We start from the raw sequence: 26,368 nt of genomic DNA on the forward strand, positions 1-26,368 counted from the left end.
AGGGGAAGCATTCTGGATTAGAGGTGTCTGCTGGGTTCTCATTACAGAGCAATATAACCCACCCAACAATATCACCGTGCACTGCAACGAATCACACTGCTTCATCCGGTGGGAAAAGCCCAGGACCCGAAAAACGTTGTCCATCAGGGAGTTCCAGTACCAGCTGGACATCCAGAGACAGGTGAGTGGACACTGCTCCAAGCAGGGCACCACACCTCAAGAAGCTTGGCAGCCACCCCCATGACCCACCATGAGAACCTGGGGCACATGAGGTGGGCTCAGAATGGGTGAACATCTGGGAAAATTCAGGGTCTGCTCCAAGCCCACCTGGACCCAGTGTAGACAAGGAGGAACCCTCTCCCTATGTCCACCTGGACCCAGTGCAGACAAGGAGGAACCTATGTTCCAAGCCCACCTGAATTCTTATTAGGATCCATAACCAGCTGAGGTTCTAGAAGGAGCCATGAACAGGGGCACCCTCTCTCCTGTGGGCATGTTCCATCCTTCTACTTGGGGGCCACTGCAGGTTAGGGGGGACAGTAGGAGCTCAACCCTTTGTTGGACCCTGACTGTTTCGGTTTTTCCTGACTGCGCTCAAAGGGGGAGATTGGATGAGACCCATGAAAAACCTTCAAAATGGAGAGAAATAAACATTCTATTTTGGTCTGGATTTTTTTTTTTCTAGAGTAATACCGGAAGCAGTGGAAATCAACTGGTGAGTTACAACTCTGACCCAAAATATCACCCTTGTAGCTTAAGCGTACGATGTTGGGCAATGGACACATGCCAACTGCAAACTTTGTCCAGCGGTGGCCAGGATGGGGACGGGGTAAAAACCAGAGGATGGAGGTTTCCTAGAGTACCGTCCAGTCAGTGATATAGGGGCACCCCCCCCCAGTAGGCCCCTGGATGGGGTCTCCCTCTTCTATCCATGTTGGTCAAGGAAATATTCCTCGGAGTGTCAAGGGGATGATGTCTTCTTCCAAAATTCCTCTCGAGGTTGATCATCGAAGTAATTTTTGTTGATCTTTTCTAAGTTTCACCACCACTCTGACCTCAGTATCCTCCTCTGTCCGATGAGGAAGTTGAACTTGGTCCTCTTAACATCATTTACAGGGGCATTATCCATCCATGGGTGGGTTCATACCCACTGTAGCTCTTGAATCATTTCTGCATCTATACTTACGATCCTAGCAACCCCAGGAGTGGTTACTCGGAAAACGGCAGAATCACCCGTTGTCATTATTCCCTTAAGCACTCCTCCCAGGCTCTCAGGACATAAAATGCCACGTTCTTGCCCAGATTGGGAGAGTGTGGCTTTGAATCTTTCACTTCCGTTGGGCAACTGAAAAGACACCCGCATTCTGTTTCTCAACACAGGCAACAACTCTGTCTAACTTTCTGTTTTCTCCAAAGATTGTGGTGTCTGGTGACTCGGGGAATAAATATAGCTTTCCGAGACCGGGGTTCAGAGCCAAACATACTGTGAAGATCAGGACGGCAGATGCCCGGAAAGCCCACTGGGGTGCCTGGAGTCAGCCAGCTGAGTTTGGTACGTGTCCCGAGATCATCACCAGACAGATCCTGGCATCCTGAATTCATCTCTGAGCCATTCTGGGAGGGGTTCCTGTCCACCGGCCCCTGCAACACTGTTCCCCTGGCAACAGCAAGGGCTCGTGAGAGGGACGCTTTAAGAATTACTAAGAGCCTTCCTAAGCCTCCGCCCCACCAGGAAATGACCCATCCCTCCTGGTCACACCAAACAGCCGTCACGGTCCACCTCTGATTGGGATACAGCTCACATCCAAACTGGCTCTGTTTCTTTCTAATCGGGGGAGGGCTAACCTGACAGATTTTGGTTTTTTTTTTTTTTTTTTTTTTTTTTTGCGGTACGCGGGCCTCTCACTGTTGTGGCCCTCCCATTGCGGAGCACAGGCTCCGGACGCGCAGGCTCAGCGGCCATGTGTCACGGGCCCAGCCGCTCCGCGGCATGTGGGATCTTCCCGGACCGGGGCATGAACCCGCGTCCCCTGCATCGGCAGGCGGACTCCCAACCACTGCGCCACCAGGGAAGCCCTAGCCTGACAGATCTTACCACCTTCCTCCTTCTAACTTTGATCAGCTGGCAGGAATATAATGGTTTGGCCCTAAAGCCAATCTGATAGTTAAGAGTCTACCTTCCCTTCCATCCAGTCTCAAACACCTTCAGTGTTTTAGCAAGCACAGTATGCATACGTTTTTTTTGTGGTTGTTTTTTTCTGATCCAAGATCAATGCCTTTGATACCTGACGGTGTCGAATTTATGAAATGAAATAAGGATTCAGCAATATTTCATAAGCTGGAAGCGACAGCTGAGTACCGTAAGGAGTTGATTTGCCGTGTTGCATTTGTCAGCGGGTTCTTAGCCGTGACACCAAAAGCAGGACTGATGAAAGAAACAAATTGGCAAAGCGGACTTCATCAAAAATGAAAACGCTTGTGCATCAAAGGACACGCTCAAGACAGTGAAAAGACAACCCATGAAAGGGGAGGAAATATTTCAAATCATTTGATAAGGGCCAAGCCTCCAGAGCATATAAAGTATTCTGAGACGCCAAGAACAAAAACACTGACAACCCACTTTACAAATGGGTTTAAAATATGCCCCCCCCCACCAAAAAAATAAGAATAGACAAAAAGAATAGACTTTTCCCGGAACAGAGTTCTAAGCAGACTTGGCTGACATCCGTGTGGCTTTTTCTGGTTTCATTTCCCCTCCGGAATACGCACTTTTGACAATTAACATATCGCTTAAAATAAACAACGACAGCTTTGTGTAATAGGTCACATTTTATCTGTTCCTATTGAAAAATCTCACAATGGCGGCCCCTCCATCAGGTTATGAGGATCCTGGTAGAACTGGGATTTCTCGTTGGATTGTTAAATATTTACAGACAAAATGTGCCTTATCAGAAAAACAATGTGCTGTAAAGAGCGCTTATCCTAAATGACACGTGAAGTTAAAGCTTAAGAATAGATGCGACGCCATTTTGTTTAAAACCGTATGCCTGGAAATGTGTATTCATCCTTTTTTGGTCCGTTTCTAAATTGAATTCTCGGTCTTTGGGTTGCTGTGTCTTAAAATCGCTTTATGCGTTTTGGACGTGATCCCGGGGTCGTGTTGTCTCACGAATATCTTTTTGTGAAAGTTGCAGGAGTGGGTCCTTTCCTTAGGTGTCCGTCCTGCTCTGGACATGTTTCCTCCTCCGTGAGCTAGTGAGGACATAAGCTGGCTGAGCGGCGATCGCTCATGCCCCGGCCCCCGGCGTACTTGGCGTGTTCCCCTCTCTCTCCCCAGGCTCTGCGGAACCAGAATCCAGCCTGGTGCACGTCTACCTGCTGGTGGTCCTGGGGACCTTCGTCTGTGGCCTGACCATCAGCTGCCTTTTCAAAAGGTAACCTCAGGTCGTCCTAGGTCGGCATCCCCGTGGTCAGTGGAGGGGGCCGGTGTTTATTCCAAAGGCAGCCCCAATCGGCTGGCAAAAAAGAGAGGGCAGCCTGCAAACATCCCAGGCCGTCCTAGCAGCCAATTGGCGTGTGGGTTTTCTGGAGGAAAACTTGTCTGGAAAAAGGGAAGGAAGTTGGAGAGATGGAAAAACACACAGGAGAGAAACAGCTCTGGGGCTGCGTCCGTCAGTGGCAGGAGACCAACAAGGGTCTTTCCTGCCCCCAGACTCCTGCCGGGCGCCCCTCACAGCCCTGCTGTGCTCAGAGCTCTGCCTGCCCTCAGCCCCTTGGAGCTTCTGGAGTTCCCAGAAGGTCTCTCCTCCTCTGATTTTCATTTCCCCCAGCACAAGTCATTCAGCCCCGGCTCCCAGACCACTGCAGTCAGCCTGTCCATGGGCACCTCCGCAGTCATCTTTCCTGTTGTGTGACCCAGGCATCACACAGGGTCTGTGGCCACCGGGCAAACGCTTTGCAATGAACATGCAGACTAAACCTGCATGCGTACGGCATGACGCACTCTGCAAAGCATGGAGAGATTTTGCACCTGAGACCCTCCTGCAGGATGTGGGGATGCTGTGGGCGTCCACCTGTGGCCCCTGTCCTGATGCCCCTGTCCTGGTTGGGCGTCCTGTGCTAAATGTCACCTGGGACCAGGCAAGACACTGGTCTGCCCTGTGAAAGCAACTGTGAGGGACACTGGACCTGGGAGCAAAGAGGCGTTTGGGCAGCCCGGCCACTGGCTGTGGTGACAGGGACAGATCTCATGCCTTACACAGAAGACTTATCTTAAAGAAAAGATATGTGAGTTTCCTGTAGCTGCCGGAACCAGTGACCACAAGCCAGAGGCTTAAAGCCACAGGCATCCATCCTCCCCCATCCTGGAGAGCACACCTCTGAGGTCAAGGTGTCTCAGGGTCACGTTCACTCCAGAGGCTCCAGAGGAGGATCCTTCCCACCTCTTCCAGCTTCTGGGGTCTCCAGGCGTCCCTGGGTTTGTGGCCGCGTCCCTCCCGTCTCTGCCTCTGTCTTCACGGGGCTTCTCCTCTGTGTCTGGGTCCCTCCTCTTCTGTGTCTTAGAAGGACCCCGTCATTGGATGTAGGGCCACCCTCCTCCAGGAGGACCTCAGCTCAGACCCTTCACTGCATCACCTCTGCAAAGACCCCGTTTCCACATAAACTCCCGCTCCCAGGTTTCAGGGGTCAGGAGGTGAATATAACTTTGGAGGCAACCTTTCAACTCAGTACAAGCTCTCCTGATGATGTCACAGGATTGGAGGTACCATTCGTGTGGTGAGAAAGAAAACGCCCCTGTGAACATGCAGGACTGGGGTGCTGCGGGACCATGGAATATGCTGGTTAAGAGAGAGCATTGAAAAGGCATGACAAAGGTGGCCCGATCTGGAACCGTGGGCTTCAAGGTTGGACAAGCCTCCTGGTCTTTAAACACAAGAGACCCCAGACTCCTCCAAGCTGCCGGAGACTGGACATGCCCCTCACTCCCATCCCTGTGTCCAAGGGAGTGAGTGAAGGTTCTAGAAAGACCCTCACAGAGTCTATCATTTTCTCCATGGTCTAAGCCTGGAGTTGGTCCTTCTGTGATTCTTAAAGGAAATTGTTCTGAAGAAATGAGCCTGCATGGCGTGTTTGCACGTGACATGACAACATGTCCCCTTTGGGTGCAAGAAGGAAAGTGGGCGTCTAGGTCTTTTTTTCACACGTTTCTTGTCTCACCAGGTTCCTAGGGATGAACAGGTTATTCCCGCCAATTCCACGGATCAAAGATAAATTGAGCGATAGCCATCAAATCGACCACCAGGTACATATGGGGGGGGCAAACCAGGATGGAGGAGAGGGGACAGCGACCCCAGAATCTCAAGTGTGTCCACCCAAAGGGGTCCACAGGGTGTGGCTGCCATCCCGTGTCCTGCTCCCTGGCCTTCTGCAGCGGTCAGGGACTGGGGTTTTACCTGCGAGCTGTGTCTGGGGAAATTGGGTGCGGGGAGAAGGAGAGAAGGAAGACGGGGAGGGAGAAAGAGAGAGGTAGAGACAGAGTGAAAGGGGTCTGACCAGATCTCCGGGAGCGGACAGCTCCCAGAGAGGATGAAAAAGGACAAGGGACAAGGGAGACCCCCCCTACGCGACACCCCCCTTGGGTGGACCCATCACATCTGCCTCTCCGTGCGGCGGGGGTACGTCTACCTACTCCGCTGTCTGGCATCATATCCCCCAGCTGTCAGCTTGCTCACCTCCATTCTTGAGCTGGGCATCTCTCCTCTCAGGAGCACCGACCCACACCCTCTCCGGGTCCCTGGGACCTCCAGGGGCCCGCCCACCCTAGGGGGCCAGCATGAGACACGTCCCGCCACCCCTGAGCTCCGGGTGGCCCTAGCATATGTGGTACCCTAGGCTCCGATGTCCCTCCCACAAGCTCGTCTGCCAGCTACAAGATCTGACGCAGAGAGCCGTCTCGGATTTCTAGCTGAACCCCCCATGGCCACTGCTCGCGGGGCTCCTGACACCCCCATCCTTCTCCCCAGCAGATCCTCTGGGAGAAATTTGCACATGACGCGGGAAAAGGTGACAAAGAAGAGGTCTTAGCCGTGGAAGAAGTCACAGAAGCCCCAGCGAATGCGTGAACTCCAAGTGTCTGCATCCCCGGCACTTTCTGGAAGTCGTTAGTTTTTTTACAATTTCTTTTAATGTGTTTTCAATGTTTTGCTTAATTGTTGTGAATGTAGCTTTTTTAAATTGTTTTGAGCATTTTTCTACCTTTCTGTTCTGTTTTGTTTTGGTTTTTTACTCTGAAAACTAATGTGATGTTTTGCAAAGATGCTTTGTAGTTGGAGGGATGTTTCGAGGCCCGTGGACCCTGACCACGTAATGCACCTTCCAGCTGCTCCAGGGAAACACCACCCCTTCCTCACAGGGAGGGGTCGGAGCTGCTGCTGGCCGCTGGCGCTGGGATGAGGGTCTGTGCCGCCGCCCGCTTCCACTGGCAGAAAATTGACATCCTCCTTCTTTCTCTACTGGCTGCAGTTCAGAAAGGAATGACTTTCCAGTGGCTGCTCTAACAGGACCACAATTGCCGAGTCGACACAGCGGACGCCTACTCATTATAGCTTGTAAGCCCTCCTGCCTGCTTCTTACAGGGATGCTTGTGGGTGATGTCACACCCACCTGGTAATCCAGGACCATGTCCCCATCTCGAGATCGACATCCGGGACTTAATCACACCTGTAAAGTCCCTTCTGTCAGAAGGCAACATTTTTATAGGGTCCAGGCATTAGGATGTGGACCTCTTTGGGGACATTTTTCCGTCCACCCCACGGAGCCCAAGGAGGGAAGCTTGGTTGAGCGGCTGTGATGGGCGAGCTCAGAGCCGCCCTCACTCCTCCGAATTCGCACCTGGCCCACTGGGCTCTGTGCCCCCTCCCCATACCTGCCCTGTGCATCCCTCCCACCTGACTTGGATCCTAAGTCAAAACCAGCTGAGTTACATGCTTTATCGTAAGCCAGCAAAGTCTTTGTTTTCAATCCCCGTCTTTGCGTGAGTCCCGTGAGCAGTTTTAGCAAATTATCAAGCCTGAGGAGGCGGGTCATGGGAAGCCCTGATTTATAGCCAGTCGTTCCGAAGTCCGGGCTGCCCGGGGCTCCCACCTGGGGGTCTGAAGGGAGTGAGGTCTGGAGTCTTGGGGAGCCGGTTGTAGGTGTTGGAAAATGGCCCAGCAGACCGCACACACCCACATGAAAGGCAGAGCAGCTGAGCATTTTACTGCACGGATGTCACATCTCAAGAGAAATGAGTTATTTATGTCTGTGAGTCTGTTTCTGCTTTGTATATAAATTCATTTATTTTTTAGATTCCAAAGTGATGATTACCAAAGGAGAAAGGAAGTGGGGGAGGGGATAAATCAGGAGTTTGGGATTAAGAGATACAAACTACTATACATAAAATCGATAAGCGACAACGATTTACTTTGTAACACAGGGAACAATATTCAATATCTTGTAATAACTTGGAGTGGAAAATAATCTGAAAAAATATATATATATTTAACTGAATCACTTTGTCGTACACCTGAAACCAACACAACATTGTAAATCAACTAGAATCCCATATAAAATAAAAATTAAAAAAGAAACTAAGGTCATTCTAATGGAAAAAAACGAGTTCTTGGACTGATGCCCCAGGCACTCAGGACCTAATGCCCCTGTATCCTCTGTGGCCCCAGTGGTGACCGGCTGCAGCGTCCCAGCCCATCATCTCCCCGACGCTCAGGCTGCAGGTGCCTGCCCGTCTCTGCCACCCGGGAGGCCCGGCCTGGACCCTCCCGGTGACTGTGTGGTTTGCACAATGGTGCCCCTGTGCTCACACGAGGGGTCAGCGGCTGCAGAGGCAGACTTTCAGGAACTTTCAGGCCACAGCATTGCCCAACAGGATGTGTGAGGCTGGCACAGCTGGGGTGGTGGGATTGGTCCCAGTGACACCAGCCGTCTCCCCGGCATCCTCTCCCCGTGGGAGGGCAAAGGGTGAGCATGTGCTTCCTGGGGACCCCTCTCGGGGCAGCTGTGTAGTTGCCTAAGTTGCGTCCTTAAATAGACAGTTGAGGCACTAGGTCAGCAAAGACTGACCGCGCACAGATTCACGCCCCGGGCTCTGTCCTAGGATCACGGGGTACCAAGGGGCCCTGGAAGGCGGAGACAGAAGAAAAGTCCCGCCCCAATGGAGCTCTCCTCCTGCTGAGGCAGCCGACCATTGGACAGCAGGGAAGGACGTGGACGGCGTGTGAGTGACGTGATCCGGGGGCAGAGGACTCGGAAGCACCTCGTAGTTGAGGGTGAGCTCTCAGCCCCGTGCTGGGGGGAAAGGGTTCTCCCGGGAACAACTAAAGCTGAGCCAGTGCTGGCTCTCGTGGAGGCCGGAGAGGGGATTCCGGGCAGGGCGAGGGGTCTCCACACTGCCGGGGACCAGGGAGCAGGGGCAGTGATGGCTGGGTGGGGGGAAATGGGGACCTTTGGAGGAGAATCTGGGTCTGGATGTACAGGCGGGAGGGCCGGGGTTGGGGGGAAGCATGGACGGTGTCCTGGGGCGGCAGCAGCAAATGACGCAGACCGGGGGGCTAAACACCACAGGCATCCATCCTCCCCCATCCTGGGGACCAGACGTCTGAGGTCAAGGTGTCCCAGGGCCACGCCCCCTCCAGAGGCTCCAGGGGAGGGTGCTTCCTGCCTCTTCCAGCTTCTGGGGGCTCCAGGTGTCCCTGGGCTTGTGGCCGCCTCCCTCCCGTCTCTGCCCCTGTCTGCACGTGGCTTCTCTGTGTCTGGGTCCCTCCTCTTCTGTGTCTTAGAAGGACCCTGTCACTGGATGTAGGGCCACCCTCATCCAGGAGGACCTCATCTCAGACCCTTCCCTCCATCACCTCTGCAGAGTCCCTGTTTCCAAATTAAGTCACTTTCTGAGGTTCTGGGGCGTCCAGAGGTGGACTTACCGCTTTGGAAGGAACACAGTTCTGCCCACACGCCCCTCTAAAGAGGCTCCTTCCCGACTGTGTGCACCCCTAACCCCCAGCCCTGCCCCAAAGTGCCCCCAACCTGCACCCACAGCCCTACCTCCATCCACTTTCCCCAAGCGTCCGCAAACGTCCGCTCCTGTGAAAACTAGACATTCCAGGCTCCGCAGGCCACGCGCATCTGTCAACCAGATCCAGTCTCTCTTTTTTTTTTTTTTTTAACAACCCTTTAAAAATGTAACAATTTATTCTTACCTCACAGGCCCTCCAAACACAGGCCGCTTTTGGCCGGTAACCCCAGTGCATGCCCTCTCTGAGGTGAAGGTCAGGTAAATGAGATTTGTAAGGACAGACACAAATTAAAATGAAGGAAAATAATTTTATTTATTTTTAAAATTAATTTTTACTGGAGTAGAGTTGCTTTACATTGTTGTGTGAGTTTCTGCTGTACAGCTAAGTGTATCAGTTATACATATACACCTATCCCCTCCTTCCCATTCGGGCCACCGCAGAGCACTGAGTGGAGTTCCCTGTGCTCTACAGCAGGTTCTCCTTAGTTACCTATTTTATACATAGTAGTGTGTACAGATGTCCGTCCCAATTGCCCAGTTCACCCCACCCACCCCCACCCCCCCTTGGTAACCATACGTTTGTTCTCTACATCTCGTGACTCTGTTTTTACTCTGCAAATAAGTCCATCTGTACCATTTTTCTAAATTCAACATGGAAGTGATATTATATGATATTTGTTTTTCTTTATTTAGAGAGAAACACACACCACAGAGTGTGGGCCATCTCAGAAGGTGGGAGGCCAAGAAAGATGATTTAAACTCTCTCTTCTGTGACATCAGGGCAAGTACGACCTCGCTCCAAGTTGCACACGTACCTCCTGGCACCAAAGCTGGGAGACGTGTGTTTTCTTTCTCCGGAGAGAGGCAGCTGGTTAACGTAGATGGGGCCCCTATAAGCCAGGGGGTTTAGGGCAAACGCTGCGCGGCCCGCGGGGCAGTCAAGGCCTGTTGCTTCAGGAAATAGTGATCGTTTATCCCGACAAGGAGGCTGGGGTTGGTCGTCCCCTCCGGGCTGTGCGAGAAGGTGGGACTTTTCCGGTCCCTGCCAGGTCTCAGCCTGTGATGGGCGTCCCTTCCTGGTTCTGGGCTCCTTCAGTGATAAAACTGTGTTCTTCCCCTCCAGTCATTGTGGGAAGGTTTCCTGGGTTCGCAGGAGGCTTGGGGTTCATTATGTTTCCCCAACAGGGTGAGGCTGAGAATCTGCTCACTACGGCATCGCGCTACGTGGCTCCCCCAATGTCATAAATGACCTCCACCCCGTTCTGGGGACCCCTCTGCACATCCCCACCAGCACTGAGTGACTGGGCCATACCCGCCCTGCAGGGTCTTCGGGTGTTTGCCGTACCTGCTCAGAGAGCAATGCTTTCTTTGTTTCGCTGAGTGCCAACTCGGAACTCCAGGCAACAGTCCCCAAGTGCGCACAGGGGATATGCCGTCAAGGCTGTGTGACTTTGGGCAGCCTGCTTGCCCTCTCTGGGCCGCATCTGTGAAATGGGATTGAAGACAGTGCCTGCTCCACTGGGTTGTGGGAATTCCAGGGAGGCCCACAAAGTCCCTGAACAGAGCCCTGAGGCTTGGGGAGGGGAGGGGTGGAAGGGGAGGGGCTTGTGCTGAGACTTTTGTCTGTACTGGGTCTGGAGGGGCTAGAATGGGGTGGGGAGGGAAGAGCCCGGAATAAAGCCAGGATTTTCCTGACTTTCTTAGAGCCCTGAGGATGCACTTTCCTGCCTCACCCCAGCACACTGATTCCTCCTCAGGGCTGCACCGGGGACCCCAGTGCTCTGGGGGCTGAGGCCTCCCTGGGATGGAGAAGCTGGGGTGCTGCGGGAACCCACCCACAGGAGGAGGGGCCCAGTAGTCTCCGGGACCAGGCATCACCCCCCCACAGGGACACAGGGGTCCAGCCCTACAAGACAAGACCTGCCGGGGCATCTCACATGGGGGGAGGGTGTCCAGGACCAGGGACCCGTGACCACCCACCTGGACTCAGGGAGCAAACCCAGAAGCCCCTTCCCCACCCCGCCAGCTCAAATCCTCAAGTCCAGCCCGGCCACCCAGATCAGACGAACGGACCCTCCTCTGTCACCAGCACAGTCCCTGCTCACAAACCACAAAACACCGGATGGTCGTAAACCCCCTAAGGAAGGAACACGGCTGAGTTCATTAGTAAAGGGCCCCACTTCTTGTTGAAGCAGAAAAAGAAATTCATAGATGGGTAGTGGGTGCGGAAGGAGGACAGGGAAAGCGGGATGAGGTAGAGTCTGGAGCCCAATCCTCTCCCCGTGGCAGCTGCCACTTCTCTGTTTCATACGCGGAAAAAAAGAAATAGAAAAGTGGGTTCAGGGGCTTTGGAAGCCCTGGTTCCGACAGGGAACCGGTTCTGTGTGGCTACACAACATCCCGGCTAAGAACAATGTTATCAGTATCGACGTATCCATGGTAACAGATGCACCACCCAACGCAGGATATTCCATAATAGGAGGGTAACAGGGGAACCTGGGAGAGGGTGGGAGAGGGGTCCATGGGAACTCCGTGCCTTCCGCTGAGCGTCTCCGAAAAGCGAAACCTGCTGAAAAAATTGTCCGTCAGTAACGAGGATGATAATAATATTAAAGGGCCAGGGGGGAGAGGCTAGGGGAACAGCAGGGAAATAAAAGGCGAAAATCTGCAAAGCGTATCAGGGTCTCTGGAAGGAAAACCGTGTCTCAGCAGACTCTTTCTTTTAGGTGATGAAACACGGAAGGAACACAGAATAGTGACAGTTCAGGAAATGTCATTTGCGGACAGACCGCAGTACAAACTGAGTCACCGCCAACTTGCACTATTTCCGGCGGTGTCTCTCTGTCTCTGTCTTTCTCAGTGGAGTCCCCAGCGGGCAGTGGCTGCCCTGCAGGACCTGAGGGTCCCGGGGAGGCCCCCCCTCTCATTGAGACACAGGGGACAGACCCCGGCCGTGGGTGAAGCCTGCTGCCTCTGGGGTCCACGCCAGGGACCCCGGTCCATCGTGGGCGGCCAGGTCAGAGGGGGAAACGGGACGTGGACTCGTTGACTCACTCACTGACCCACACGCCATCCTGCAGGGGCAGGGCCTGTCTCTCCCCAGGGTGCCCTCAAGGTGTTCCATCCCTGAGCTTTCAGGGCGATGCAGCCCTCAGGGTCCCTGGGACCAGCCAGCCCGTGGGGTTAGTACTCTGCGTGGTGACACTGCGCACCGGGTCTTTCCCACCCCGCATCACCCTGTGCGGTCCTAAAAGTTCAGGGCAGCCGGGGACCCCATTGCTGAGGGCAGCACAAACATCTACCAGGGCTGGGATCTCCTTCTCTAATCCCGGGAGGGGTGTGGTGAGTGGGGAGGGGGCAGTCACATCTCTCCTAATTCAACATCTCCTAGCTAACAACTCTAAGGTCTTCTGGAAAATCTGCCGGACGGAGGGATGATTTGAACATCCTTCGTGCAGCCTCGTGCGGTTTAGCAAGTGGACAAACCCGTGTCACAAGCACGACGTGGAATGCTTGCCTCTGGATTCCCTGTCCCTCCCTCAGCCAGGGGACACCCCAGCCCCTGTAGATGAGATGCACCATCTCCCGAGTTTCCTAGAGAGGGAAGCCCATGGTATGAATCCTGTGGTCTGGCTTTCTTTTAGCTCAGCGTGTTTTGAGATTGGTCCACGCCCTTGAGTATACGGGGAGCTCGGTGCTTTTCATAGATGAATCTCACTCCAACCCAGCGCACGTCTGTATCACAGTTGCTAGGTGCATTTTCCCATTGATGGGTGCTTTGGTCATTCCCAGTTTGGGGTGACAAAAAAATCAAGCCGCTGTATGACATTTGGGTACAAGTCTTTCTGTGGAAGGGATTCTTCCTTTATTTGGGGTAAATACCTGAGAGTGAAATTCCCGAGCCGCATAGGAACTGTATGTCTGGCTTTATAAGGTCTAAGAACTGCCTGCTTTTTGCTGTGTGCTCCCCAACATTTATGTGCTGAAGCTCTGACCCCCCATGGGATGGTGTTAGGAGGTGAGGCTTTTGGGAGGTGATTAATTAGGGTTAGATGAGGTCATGAGGGTGGGGCCCCCATGATGAGATTAGTGTCCTTAAAAGAGAAGAAGATGCACCAGAGCCCCTCTCTCCATCACGTGAGGTCCCAGTGAGAAGGTGGCTGTCCGAAGGACAAGAAGAAGGTTTTCTCCAGAAACCCAGCCATGCCAGTGCCCTGATCTTAGACATTCAGCCCCAGAACTGTGGGAAATAAGCATCTGTGGTTTAAACCCCTCGACTAATGGTATTTGCTATGGCAGCTCGAGCAGGTTAATGGCAGACTGTTCTCCAAGGCAGCTGCACTATTTTAGATCCCCACAAACAGCGCTTGAGGGTGCTGGGTCGTCAGCATCCCTAGCAGCTCTCGTTATGATCTTTTTCGTAACCTTCCCGCTGCTTGTTTCTATATATATATGAGCTTTGATAGAATGCCTACCCTTAGATATCAAAACGTCTGCGTGATTCCAAAAAGGACCTTTATTTATTTATTTATTGAGGCTGCACCGCATGGCTTGCAGGATCTTAGTTCCCCGACCAGGGATGGAAACTGCACCCCCTGCAGTGGAAGCACAGAGTCCTAACCACTGCACCGCCAGGGAAGTCCCTGTCAGTAGCTTTTAGCTGAAAAGAAAGAATGATTTCTCAGCTCAGTGATACCGTCTTATGGGCTCTTCCCTCCCTGGGAATTTGGTTACAACTTTGCTGGTTTAATTTATAACAAGAGCCTTTTTGAATCCTATATCATACCTGTGGGCGAAGTTAAATTTTCATAACACCCTAAACATCCCCTACCCCGCAAAACCATCTTACCATACATTCAGCGTGTTCATCAAGTGCGTCTAAAACCTGTAGCAGATGGTACCCCGTAACGAACGTCGTTCAAGCTCTCTGATGAAGGTGCAGGTTTGACAAGAGTTCCTGTGACCCCCCAAAGAGGTTTTGTTTTCTTATCTTGTCACTGACGACGAATAGACATACAGTGAATTACACATGAGGCCTCGCTGGGGTCGTCATGTTAAATGCTGTCCCACAGTCCAGAAATGTTTCCTCAAGGCCCCGGGGGGGCACCGGTCTAAAATGTCCAAACATCCAGGAAGAAAACACCCATCTCCTTCATCTGGCTAGTGGCTCTAGGTTCTAAAATCCTCCTCTGGTCTGAAAGTGTCAGGAAATTAGCAACTTTATCTTTGTTTTCTTTTGGTTTTGTTTTTGTTTGTTTGTTTTGCGGTACGCAGGCCTCTCACTGTTGTGGCCTCTCCCGTTGCAGAGCACAGGCTCCGGACGCGCAGGCTCAGCGGCCATGGCTCACGGGCCCAGCCGCTCCGCGGCATGTGGGATCTTCCCGGACCGGGGCACGAACCCGTGTTCCCTGCATCGGCAGGCGGACTCTCAACCACTGCGCCAGCAGGGAAGCCCTGCTCATTCCTTTCTGAAGACGTTCACTTATCTTGTTTTCTTTTGTCATTGAAAGACAAAAGACATTGTAGTACCTAGCAAACTGGCTTGCCTCGCCCAAAGTTGTAAAGATTCCGCTTTTTTTTTTATTCTGAGGGGTTTGTACTGTTAGCTCTTACCTTTAGGGTTTTCATCCACATTTGCTTTCTTCGGAAAGCAAGTCCCGTTAGAGCAGGGGCCCCGTCAAAAAAGGCAACGTTGATTCCTATCCATACGGAGTGCACAAAAGAACTCACTTTGAAATAGCTGAACTTAGGAACTTTTCTTCCTAAATGAATAGGGGAAAGGAAAGAAGGGAGAAGAGGCTTCAATGGGAAAAAAAAAAATGGCTTTCTGGCAAACCCGGGTCCACGGCGTGAAAGCGCACTGGCCCGCCAGGGAATTTCCTACAGATGGGTATCTTTAGGAAAGACAGATGGGTTTCTAGGAGAACAAATGGTGCATAAGAAAGTCTGTGAGAATGTTTGTTTATGCCAGTACAGTGGTACTGTCTTCAAGGCCATAAAACTTCCCTGGAGACAGAATTTATGATGGTTTCAACCCTTTCCTGGGAGTGAAGTGTCCCCGAGGGAATTTATGGCATGCTTCACTCCCAGAAGTTTTTGCTTTCAGTCTGATAAGAGAAACTCCGAGAAGCCTTATTTTTCCTGCATCTGTTGAAACCCAAATATCTTCTGCTTAAAATCATTTCATACCATCCTGGGGTTCCGAGGGGGTTCCCACATTTGCAGACAAGGCTGAGAAGAGAGCCACTTACCATCTTTCCTTTGTTCTGTCTCTACAGGGCAGCCTCTCTAAGCGAGACCCCGTAAGCACCCCTTCCTTTCTCTGCAGCCTCCCTGCTTGGGTCTTAGATGCTCAAAGTTGAGCCCTCAGTGGGCAGCCGGCACAGCTCAGCCCCGGGTCCCACTGAGCCCCTTTAGGGGTCGCCGGGCTTTGTCTCCGATGGTGAAGCTGTGATTTCCCAAATGCCTCTGACTCAGCTCAAGAAGCCGGTGGTCACCCGCCCCGAGGAGAGAGCAACGTCCTTCTTCCCAATGGAGCTACTGACACCTTCTCAGTACACAGTGTAGCGACCTGAAAGCGTCCCCCTAAAAGTCATGTCCACCCAGAACCACAGAATGGGACTTCATTTGGAAGCAGGGCCTTTGCAGATGTGATGAAGTGAAGGATCTGTCCTCTGTGTAGAAAGAATCAGAATAACCCCAACCTCACTTCCCAAGGGCATGGGGACCCTGCCCGAGATGTGGGCACAGACGGACAGCTGTGAGACCCAGGTGCAAGACGGCAAAGCCCCTTAGGGCCCTGCCATTGCGGGGAGGGAGGGGAATATGGACCGAGGAAGCGGGTCCCAGGTGTCCGCCCGGTGTCAGGATGCTCTCCTGCGATGTGCACACGCTCTGCCTTCGCCCTGTTCCCAGCCTGGCGTTTGTCACCAAAGTCCATCACAAGATCCTCTTTTCTTTTAAAGGTTTTCCAAAGAGGAGGTGATAAAAATGAGTAGCGAATGCCCGATTCTGCCGTGATGGGAGAGCACACCGCCCGCATGCGTGTGACGCGCATGTCCTATAAAATCTGGAGTGAATGGAGCTCCACGCAGCACTTCGGTGAGTCTCCCGGGAACACCCGAGGCCACCGATGCCTGGCCAGGGGGGAGGGAAGCAGGGGCCCTTCCTCTGAATCCTGCTGCTTGACCCTCCTTCTTTTTTGGGGGGGGGGTCAGTTTCTCTTTTATTTCAAATAGTTTCACCTTCATTAAGAGCTTACAAAACAGTCAGGTATATGCATTATCTCATTGAATCTCCATTTTGCGAGGAGGTAACTGTAAGTGCAATTTTAATGTTTGTTCTATAAATTAAAAACTTGCACATTAATAATTGAACTGTTAAAAGATTATGTGCTCCTGGAAACCATTCTCCTATAGAATGGTAACAGTACAGAGGTTGGTTGGTAGGAAGGAATCTTCTGTCTCTTAGAAGGACCCTGTCATCGGATATAGGGCCACCCTCCTCCAGGAGGACCTCATCACACCCTTCACTGCATCACATCTGCAGAGACTCTCTTTCCAAATAAGGTCCCGGTTCCCAGGGTATAGGATGGGGACACATCTTTACGGGGGTCCACTGAGCCAACTGCAGGGCCCCTCCCAGCAGAGGGGCCCCAGGGTGGGTCCCGCAAGCTCTCTGATTAAACACACAACCTGCAGCCTGTCCTGCGGCCCTACGCGCCCTCCCATGTTTCTGGGGTAACCCTATGGGGAGGGCCCCACCCAGCTGCAACCACAGGAACACACGCTGCTGTGGGTCACTCCTGCCTCGGTCTCACTGGGATGTCTCTGAGGCTCCGGCTGCCCGTCACCCCCCACCCCAGGGATGTCACCCTCGTGGGGTCAGCCAGGGTGTCCCCACTTCTCTCCCCACATGAGGGGGCTCTGACCTCCAGAGTGCCTCCCTCCTTCAGGGGGCCGGGAGGGGTATCACAAAGTGAGTTGCCTGAAAATCTGACAGCTGCCATCTGTCAGCACGGCTGGCTTGGTTCCTGGCAGGAAATGCCAAGGGTTGGCCCCGTAAGCTCAAGGTTGGCAGACCCACAGGGCACCTCATGCAGCCTCATGCCTGCCCTGTAGGACCAGCAGAAAACCCACAAGGTCGGGATCCACCCAGTCCCTCCCTCCAGGGCTCCCTCGGGATTCATTAGCAGCCAACAGGGCATGAGCTCTAAGTATGCACCTGCTGAATGCCTAAAAGAAGGGCTGCCCCACCCCTTCCCCAGAGAGGAGCTACCAAATCCATGTCTGAGCCTCCTTCCCCATAGGCAGTGGGTTCATGGCTTGCAGAAGGGGTCCAGGCTACACGAGTCAAGTCAGAGTTCCCCCAGAAAAGCCTCATTTGCAATTAAAACGAAAACAACACACACACACACACACACACACACACACACACCCCTTTCTCTCATCCTTGACATTTCACAATTACACATTCATTCCTTTGGTTATATAGTGCAGTAGTGAAAGTTAATATCCATTGAGAAGGAAGGCATTGTGTGGTATTAGCCGTGCCCTCGTGGAAATGTAATTGGTGGGTCCTCTCTTGTGAGCAGCAGGGTGGGAAATATGGGGACAGTGAAAAGGGGTGGGGTGGGTGGGACAGGATCGCAGAAGCATCGATTCTTCACCGCCAAGATTCCCACGTTCCTCAGGCCCCTGTGTCTGGAAGTTCTCTTCTCCTCTGCTCAGCCCTGCTTCCCCCGCCCCACAGTCTGATACCGGGTTGGTAGCCGACGTGTGCAAACCTGACCACCCGGTCACTCCTGACCCTCTGCGCCTCTGTCCCATCAGGTTTCCCAGAGAAGAACTTCCTTGTGGTCCTGATCGGGCTGGTGGTGAGGGCAGCGGTTTTGTCCAGCATGGGCCTGAAATTCCTCTGTAAAAGGCAACACCCGCCCCCCCACCCCCACCCCCAAAAAACCCTCGAGAACAGCATGACGGAGGCCACACACAAAAGGGCCCACGCCTGTCACCCCGTGCACGCAGAATGGCCAGAAACCCAGATTCAAAAAGCAGATTTGAGGTTGCTTAGGGCGGAGGGAGGGGAATGAGGGCAGGGGGCGGCTGCTAAAGGGATGGCCCGTCTGCTGCCTGAGCCCCATACGTGGCCCAATGTCCGCACTGGTTCTCTCCTGGTGGCCGGGTCGGGGGGAGTTTGACTTTCCCGTGTGCTTGCGGGCTTTACGCTTCCCGCAAAAGGCAGTCATTATTTTGTGCTCCAAAGAATAAACTTTAAAAAGAGATTAGGATTGACATAAATACGCTACCGTGGGTAACAGATAGCCAGTGGGAACCTGCGGCATAGCACAAGGAGCTCAGCTCCGGTGCTCTGTGATGACCTAGGTGGGTGGGATGGGGGAGGGGGATGGAAGGAAGGTCCAAGAGGGAGGGGATACAGGTATACATAGAGCTGAGTCACTTCACTGTACAGCAGAAACTGACACACCATGGTAAGGCAATTATACACCAATAAAAAATGAATAAATTAGTGTATTGATTAAAAAGAAGAGGCTTTCAAGAAAGAGACAAAGCCAGGGGTCTCTGCAGAGAGCACACACGTGTCTGGAAGACGGGTCCTGAGGATGCCGCCGGGCAAAGCGACTGTGAGCTCAGTACCGGTTAGGGGCTGTCCCTGGTGTCACAATTCGGAACCACCTGCTGGGTGACCGTCCAGGCACAGGCGATGGAGGCCGGCTATGGTCACAGCCACCACACGGGGGCAGCGGTGAGCAACCCGCCTATTTCCCGGCCCCGGTTTCTCAGCTTCCCAGGCCCCGAGGCGGGTGGTGTCTGGCCCGAGGGGTCGACTCAGGGCGGTGGCATCAGCCCTGGCTGCAGATGCAGGCTCTGCCCCCTTTGCCGGCTGGCTCGCCACACCTGTGCAGCATGTGTTGAATGCCTGGTGACCACCTGGAGTGCCTGGGGCACGGGCATCCCTAGGAGACCACCCAGCCAAGGGGCTGCGGGCGTGTGGAGGAAGGTGGGGGCGTCCCATGTCCGCTGCGGACGTCTGTGGACCATTGCATACACAAGGACCAGAATCACTGATGGAGCGTCTTGGGGTTCTCCTATAGCATGCAGCCCTGGGGGACATCTGGAGAGACTTGGGGAGTCCGGGGGGGCTTGGGAATGTGTAGGGCCCCCAGGGCCTCCGTCTGGGGGGATGATAGTGCTTTGGAACCAGACAGAGGTGATGGCTGCACAACACTGGGAATGTGCTGAATGCCGTCAAACTGTGCACTTAGCATGAATTCTGCAGCTTGTGAGTTAAACGTCAATAAAGCCGTTTTTAAGAAAGAAAAGAACGAACACATCACGGGCATCTTCATCTCCGAGATGCCTGCAACCCAGGTGGAGGGATGGGTTTTCGCCGCCTCTTGGGGGGCAGACAGACAGACAGCCTCCGACTTAGGACAGACGGCCCCATCCTTGCTGTCACACTACCACGTGCAGACTTCGAAGCTGGCATCTGTGCTCCGCCCTGACCCTCCCCTGTCCGGGTGTGACCTCTCTCCCTTTCAGGGAAAACCGTTTATGATAAGTAAAGAAAACGAAAAATCGCCTGGATGTTTATTCACGGACTTGTATGAATGCAATGGTGTGGGCTGTGCAGAAATTGTAAGGAGACGTAGATTCATTTCTGCGCCTAAGGAAAGATATTCATGGTGTATTTTTAGTAAAATTAAAAAGTGACAGGACTTCCCTGGTGGCGCAGTAGTTAAGAATCTGCCTGCCAATGAAGGGGACACGGGTTCGAGCCCTGGTCCGGGAAGATCCCACATGTGGCGGAGCAACTAAGCCCGTGCACCGCAACTACTGAAGCCCGCGCGCCTAGAGCCCGTGGGCCACAACTACTGAAGCCCGTGCGCCTAGAGCCCGTGCTCCGCAACAAGAGAAGCCACCGCAGTGAGAAGCCCGCGCACCGCAACGAAGAGTAGCCCCCGCTCGCCGCAACTAGAGAAAGCCCACTCGCAGCAACGAAGACCCAATGCAGACAAAAATAAATAAATAAATTTATTTTAAAAAAAAAGAAAGAATGAGCGAAGGCATTGAGGAAAATAATCACAAACCTCCCCCCAAGGTGGCCAACATGGGGCATCCCCAAAACTCGATATGAACAACAAAGACACCTATCTCCCTGCCCATCTTCCAGCCACGGGGGGAAGAAGGACAAAGGGAGTACAGACAGGACGAGGATGGAACACGCCCAGCTGAGGACAGTTCTCTTCGGTGGCGTGTCTCTACAACCCCACATTAAACATCCAGGCTGGGTTCCGTCCACACCCAGAAGAGACCCATCTCCCAGGCGGGGCTCGCTCAGGCTGTCGTCCAGGGAAGCAAACAGCAGAGTCGCGCCCCAGACACAGAGGGAGACGCCCGCTCCGATTTCCTGGGACGCCCTGAGCCCAACCGAAGACAACACTACGAAGAAACGGGCGTTTCACGAAAGGCCTCGGCCGCTGATAAGGAAGATTTCATTTAGAAACTTCCATGTTTGGGGTTGGGCCAGAGCTAAGAAGGCGTCTCTTTCAAAAGACGTGCGGTGCTTCAGAGAAAATAGAAAAGATGAGGTCTAAGTGGAGGAAACAGTCGCTATCGCTGTGGCTGAGGAAGCCGTGACCCCGAGATACCCTGTGTCATCACCCCAGAGAGCCTCTGGCCACGACGCCACCTGAGACAACCTGGACCTGGAAAGACGGGCTTCTCGTGGGAGCATCAGCTCCGGCTACGGATGGGCTTGGCCCCGGCTCACTCTTATGTACACGGATGGGTTTACAATAAAAATCAGAACCTGGCAAGTCAGCCCAAGCCTGGGCTGGCCACCGGCAGGTTCCAGAGCGGACCTGTGCACCGGTGGGACAGGCACCCTATGGGAAGGGTAAGCTTCCCTGGCATGGGGCCAGGGACCTGGGCAGGTTTCAGGAGGCCAGAGGGAGGGGGTAGGGGTGCATGGTGAGAGAAAAAGAGTGTTATTTCTTACAGCAGAGTCCAGGGCGGCTCTAACAACCACAGACTGAGGGCCAAAAACCACAGGCATCCATCCTCCCCCCAGTCCTGGAGACCAGAAGCCTGAGGTCAAGGTGTCCCAGGGCCGCACTCCCTCCGGAGGCTCCAGGGGAAGGTCCTTCCCGCCTCTTCCAGCTCCTGGGGGCTCCAGGCGTCCCTGGGCTTGTGGCCGCGTCCCTCCCATCTCTGCCTCCGTCTTCCCGGGGCTTCTCCTCTGTGTCTGGGTCTCTCGCCTTCTGTGTCTTAGAAGGACCCTGTCATGGGATGTAGGGCCACCCTCCTCCAGGAGGACCTCAGCTCAGCTCTTTGACTTTATCCCATCTGCAAAGGCCCTGTTTCCTACCAAGGTCCCGTTCTGAGGCTCTAAGGGATGTGAATTTGGAGAGTTATTAAAAAGTGCAGCAAAGATTCCCACCCCCAGCGGACAGGGCGCTGGTGATCCCTAAGTGCCGGGGCCCCCAGAAGCAGCAGCTGGGAGGACAGGTCTGCAGGTTCCCCGAGAACGCAGAGGGTACAGCTCACCCGCGCCGTGTCCGTGTCCGGAGCGCCAGGCCAGGAATCTTACAGCAAGGCGTGTCCCCTCCTCCAGGAAGACGCTCCGCCACCACGCCGGAAGTGCTTTTGTTGGGAAAGGTCATGAGAGCAGCCCCTCCCCTCGGGAGAATCCCGGAGACCAGCCCGGCCTGACCCCGAGGGCACGGCCCAGACTTGTGCCGGGAAGTGGCCCTGGAGGGTCTCTGGGGACCTCAGAGCGCACGAGGTACCCTGTGCCTCAGCCTGCGAATTTCTTTATTTTTCTTTCTTTTTTAAGAAAATATTTATTTATTTATTTGGCTGCGTCGGGTCTTAGTTGCGGCACGCGTGTGGGATCTTAGTTCCTTGAACAGGGATCGAACCCGGGCCCCCTGCATGGAGAGCGCGGAGTCTTAGCCACTGGACGGCCAGGGAAGTCCCCTCAGCCTGTGATGTTCACTTGTCGCTCTTGCCCTGGGCTCTCAGACCGGCAGGACTGCAGGTCCCGACGTGCACCCCACCACGCCCGTCTGCAGCTTTGCAAAGCTCGGCATCGGCCAGCGAGGGAGGTGCAGCGCAGCTCAGGGGGGCGGGGTGGGCCCCCGCCCCAGGTCATGAGCTGCGGTTTGGCGCCTCCTGCCTGAGACACACCCCCGCTCCCCCCCCCCCCCCCCCCCCCGCCACTCCCCGCCCTGGCTTCCCCGAAGGTCGTGCAAAATCGAGGGACTTCCGGTTTAGAGGCAGAGCGCGGGGTGGGGGGGAGGGGGAGGGGAGGGGGAGGGGGGACTCCCTGGAGACAAGAATTTCTCTCTGCATGTTTTTCTGGACGGAAGACTAGATACAAGTCTCCCCGTGAGAGAGAGGTTCCTGAAACGCTTCAGAGCAGGTGTGGGTGTTGGCGTCTAAACCAGAGTAGATTTGAAGTGGGTCCGGGGCCCCCCAGGGGCTGGGGATGGTGGCCCCAGGAAGGTCAGGTTCTGCCCTCAGGATGGACCCGCTGGACCCAACAGGTGTGTGTGAGACGCAGGCCCCAGGGAGACAGGCTGAACCCCGCCGGAAACACGCGTGTGTCTGTAGCGACAGACGGACGGAACGTTTTCCCTTAAATAAATAAACACACATTTAATATTTAATGTATACGAATGTACTTATACACCAAGGTTAATTAATAGACATGAACGCTATGTAACATTGATGCAAACATTAATTAATGTACACCATGTAAGTCATACATTAATGTACCTGTATGATTATAATATACTATATACATGTAGTCTTTTATTTAGTTGTTATTTACTTTTAAAAAATTTATTTATTTATTTTTGGCTGCGTTGGGTCTTCATTGCTGTGCGCGGGCTTTCTCTAGTTGCGGCGAGTGGGGGCTGCTCTTCTTTGCGGTGCGCGGGCTTCTCATTGCGGTGGCTTCTCTTGTCGCAGAGCTCGGGCTCTAGGCGTGTGGGCTTCAGTAGTTGTGGCTCAAGGGCTCTAGTGCGCAGGCTCAGCAGTTGTGGCACACGGGCTTAGTTGCTCCACGGCATGTGTCCCCTGCATTGGCAGGCAGATTCTCAACCACTGCGCCACCAGGGAAGTCCCTATTATTTACTTTTAAACTTTTTATTTTATATTGGAGTATAGTTGATTACCAGTGTTGTGTTAGTTTCAGGTGTGCAGCAAAGTGATTCAGTTACACATATATATTCTTTTCCAGATTCGTCTCCTATTACAAGATATTGAATAGAGTTCCCTGTGCTACACGGTAGGTCCTTGTTGGTTATCCATCCTATATATAGCACTGTGTAAATATATTCTCTTAAATATGTGAGCCTACTTTAAGGTGGTCCTGCAACTATTTCATCATAGAATCACAGTCACTAGTATTGTTAGCATTTTACTGTGGTGTTTGAAGGACATGTAGCCAAAAAGCGTCATCTCATGGCCAAACCCTGTCTCATAAACGTTGTTGGGAGGATGGGAAGCCCGGGCGCCTGGATGATAAGGGTGGGAGCCCATCACTTTTATGTCCACGGGCCGGTCGAAGCTCTGTGCCGTGGCCTGCGTTCTGGGTACGCGGGCCCAGCCGGAGGCCGCGTGGGAAGGGGGTTTAGGGGCTGCGTTGCTGGGCGGTGACCGTGGCCACAGGGAGTCAGCCCCCCGGGAACTGATCCACTGCATCCCGCGGGGGGGCGTCCCGCCCCTCGGCAGGTCCCTAGGAGTCCCCCGGCGGCCGGGAGCCCCGGGTGGGCTGTCGTCTGCCGTCCACGGGGCCACGGGTTTCCTGGGGCGGAGGCGCTGCCGACCCCGCCCTCCTCGCCGAGCCGGCCATGCCCCCGGGCCGCGTGGCAGGTGCTAGGCGCTGGCTGGACCGGCTGCTATTCTGGTCTCTCCCGGCCCAGCTGCTCCGTGCCCTGGCCTCGCCCACCCCCTTTCCCGGTTCCCCATTTCTGTTCCCCGTAGCTCCTTCCCCACATGGAGGGCTGGATTCCAGGCACACAACGCACACTCCCCACGCCGCCAGCCCCCGGATGTGTGGGGGCTTTTCTGAAATTAGTCATTGCTTGTCTGACGGCACTAAACCGCTGATGGGGACGGAGCCGGGGGCCCCGGAGTGGGCGGCCGAGGGGTCTGCGGTCCCATGGAGGGAGACGGCTCAGCACGCATGCGCCCCTGGGCCTCTGTTGCCTCCTCTGGGTAGCACCACCATCCTTTGCCTCACCTGGTCCCACCCCCCTTCCGGAGACCCCCCCCCCCCAAACACTAAACCTCAAGTCTTCCCCGGGGTTATAGCGATACTGGCGGGGCTGTGGGCGGATTTGGGGGTGTGGCTCAGTCCCAGACGAAGAGGGACCCTGGGCAGACATGAGGTGTCCACCAAGAGTGGGCACTGCCTAGCGTGCATTTCACAATCGCCTCAGTTCTTAGCAAGATGCTCACCAGCCCTGAACAGGGATGAGGGGATGGGCGTCTGGTCCTTCCCTTGGGGAGACGCGGCTTTTGTCTCTCAGAGGCGCTGGTCAGCCACCAAGACTCATGCTCTGCGGGAAGTGGGCGGCCGTCACAAAGGACCCCAGGCTGCTAGGCTTAAATCCACAGACCTGCATCCTCCCCCAGCCCCAGGGACCAGACGTCTGAGCTCAACGTGCCCCAGGGCTGCGCTCCCTCCAGAGGCTCCAGGGGAGGGTCCTTCCCGCCTCTTCCAGCTTCTGGAGGCGCCAGGCGGCTCCCACCTCTGTCCTTATGTGGCTGTGTCCTCCCTGTGTCCCTGTCTCCCGGGGGCCACCTTCTCATAAGGACAGCAGTCCCATGGGACATAGGGACCAGCCTGTTCCAGGTAGAGTCTGTTACCTTAATCCACTACACCTGTGACAGCCCTGTTTCTAAATAAACCGCGCTCTGAGAGTCCAGGTGGATGTGCACTGGGGCTGTGGAGTAGACAGGAAACACTGGAGGAGGCAAGAGGACCTGCCTCAAGGGAGAGGGTGGAGGGACTGACACGTGGGGCTGGAGCTTGGGAGCGGCGACAGGCAGATGACAGGTGTAGGGCGAAGGCAAGGGATGCCCAGGAGGGCCCGGGTGAGGGAAGGTCACCTGGGAGCAGGTTGGTAGGGGCCAGGCTGAGAGCTGCGTGAGTCCCGTGCAGCCAGCGCGTCGGGGGCCCGGGGTCACCTCCCTGTCCCCTTGGGCACGAGCGGTCACTCCAATGGGACCTCGAAGGAAGGGCCCAGGGCCCCGGTCATTCACGCTGACCGGCTTTACCCACAACACGGCTCCGGGAAACTGCCCAAGCCGGGTGAATGGCGGGAAGCCACTAGGATTGTGACAAAGGGGAACCTGCAAACAGAAGTGAGAACGGGAAAAGCAGACTTTGAAAGCAAGGGTGTTCCTTCCAGGAGAGCACAGAGCTGCAGTCCTGTCCCTGACCCCAGACCGTAATTCTGAGCTGAGGGGTGCAGAGCGCTCCTGGACCTGGTCACACCCTCAACGCATTCTCCCCGCCTCCCCGGCTCACCGGGGCTTAGTTTTTAGGGGTGGGGCTGACCCCGGAGGCTATAAAAACACTGATGAGAGAAGAAACAAGGTTCTTTCTCTTTCGGGAGGCTGCCTGCAGCACAGCTGAGAAGCCAGGAGAGCTTGGGGCCCACCCCCAGGCCAGCTAGACCAGTACCAGGAGAGGGTGCCTCTCTCCGGCCAGCCGTGCTCTGCATCCCAGGTAAGACCCCGGGGCCGGGCTTGGGGGCGGGAGGCAGGCAGCGGCCTCGACTGCTGTCCCTGGAGACTCAGTACTGACCGCCAGCCCCGGGGGCGGGGGCGGGACCCCCAGGACTTGAACGTGGCTCGTGGCCGCTGAGATGTGTCGTCCGGGGCAACACACAACGGATTCAAAGCCTTTACACCCAAGGAGGATGCCGACTGTGTCACGGACCCCGGTTACGGGATCCGACCGCGGTGCCACCCTGTACTAGGCTGGGTGCCCGGGGTCTTGACCACCTCTGTGTCTTGCGCCGGGTCCTATGCGTTGGCCGAATGGATGAACGGTTCGGGGTGGCTCTCCCCGGACGAGAGGCTTCCCCCTAATCACAGTGCCCCCGACTCCTGCAGGCTCACATTTGCCCCCAGACGCAGGCAGGCGAGCTGCCGGGGTGCAGAGCCCCAAGGCCCCTTCCCTCGCCCCGACCCTGCTGAGCCCGGCCCCATCCCCCGCCTCTGGGGGCTTGACTCTGCCCAGGGATGCCTCTTCCCTTTG

At 54.7% G+C, this 26,368-nt stretch overlaps 2 protein-coding genes and 1 long non-coding RNA gene across 13 annotated transcripts in view; 2 read left to right on the plus strand and 1 right to left on the minus strand.

Moving 5' to 3' along the window:
* Positions 1-26,368, plus strand: part of CSF2RA (colony stimulating factor 2 receptor subunit alpha) — a 61,249-nt gene that overhangs the window by 14,142 nt on the left and 20,739 nt on the right. For 3 of the 8 annotated variants that reach the window (XM_033417431.2, XM_033417433.2, XM_033417432.2), the window contains 6 exons: positions 48-181; positions 686-715; positions 1,417-1,552; positions 3,338-3,434; positions 5,221-5,302; positions 6,024-7,628. In XM_033417431.2, coding sequence (XP_033273322.1) covers positions 48-181; positions 686-715; positions 1,417-1,552; positions 3,338-3,434; positions 5,221-5,302; positions 6,024-6,122 — 578 coding nt within the window. In that variant the 3' untranslated portion in view covers positions 6,123-7,628. Of the gene's footprint in view, positions 1-47; positions 182-685; positions 716-1,416; positions 1,553-3,337; positions 3,435-4,754; positions 4,905-5,220; positions 5,303-6,023; positions 7,629-8,152; positions 8,659-26,368 lie in introns of those variants that run through there. The other 5 variants (XR_004480235.2, XM_012539291.3, XM_049704895.1 and 2 more) reach the window with 5 other exon arrangements.
* On the minus strand, positions 10,073-21,828 carry LOC117199049 (uncharacterized). The gene is made up of 4 exons (XR_007474856.1): positions 21,637-21,828; positions 13,917-14,829; positions 10,413-10,551; positions 10,073-10,208 (listed from the first exon to the last, which is right to left on the minus strand). It is a non-coding gene; the product is annotated as an uncharacterized LOC117199049 (long non-coding RNA).
* The window catches only part of IL3RA (interleukin 3 receptor subunit alpha), a 39,849-nt gene continuing 28,304 nt past the window's right edge, over positions 14,824-26,368 (plus strand). For 3 of the 4 annotated variants that reach the window (XM_033417427.2, XM_033417429.2, XM_049704896.1), the window contains exon 1: positions 20,870-20,986. Coding sequence is in view for 1 of the 4 variants with exons in the window: in XM_049704897.1 (XP_049560854.1) it covers positions 20,865-20,986 (122 nt within the window). In the remaining 3 variants the exon portion in view is untranslated. Of the gene's footprint in view, positions 16,169-17,898; positions 20,987-26,368 lie in introns of those variants that run through there. The other variant, XM_049704897.1, reaches the window with a different exon arrangement.

This window comes from Orcinus orca, chromosome X (genome assembly GCF_937001465.1).
Source record: "Orcinus orca chromosome X, mOrcOrc1.1, whole genome shotgun sequence".
In the NCBI taxonomy this organism is placed as follows: domain Eukaryota; kingdom Metazoa; phylum Chordata; class Mammalia; order Artiodactyla; family Delphinidae; genus Orcinus; species Orcinus orca.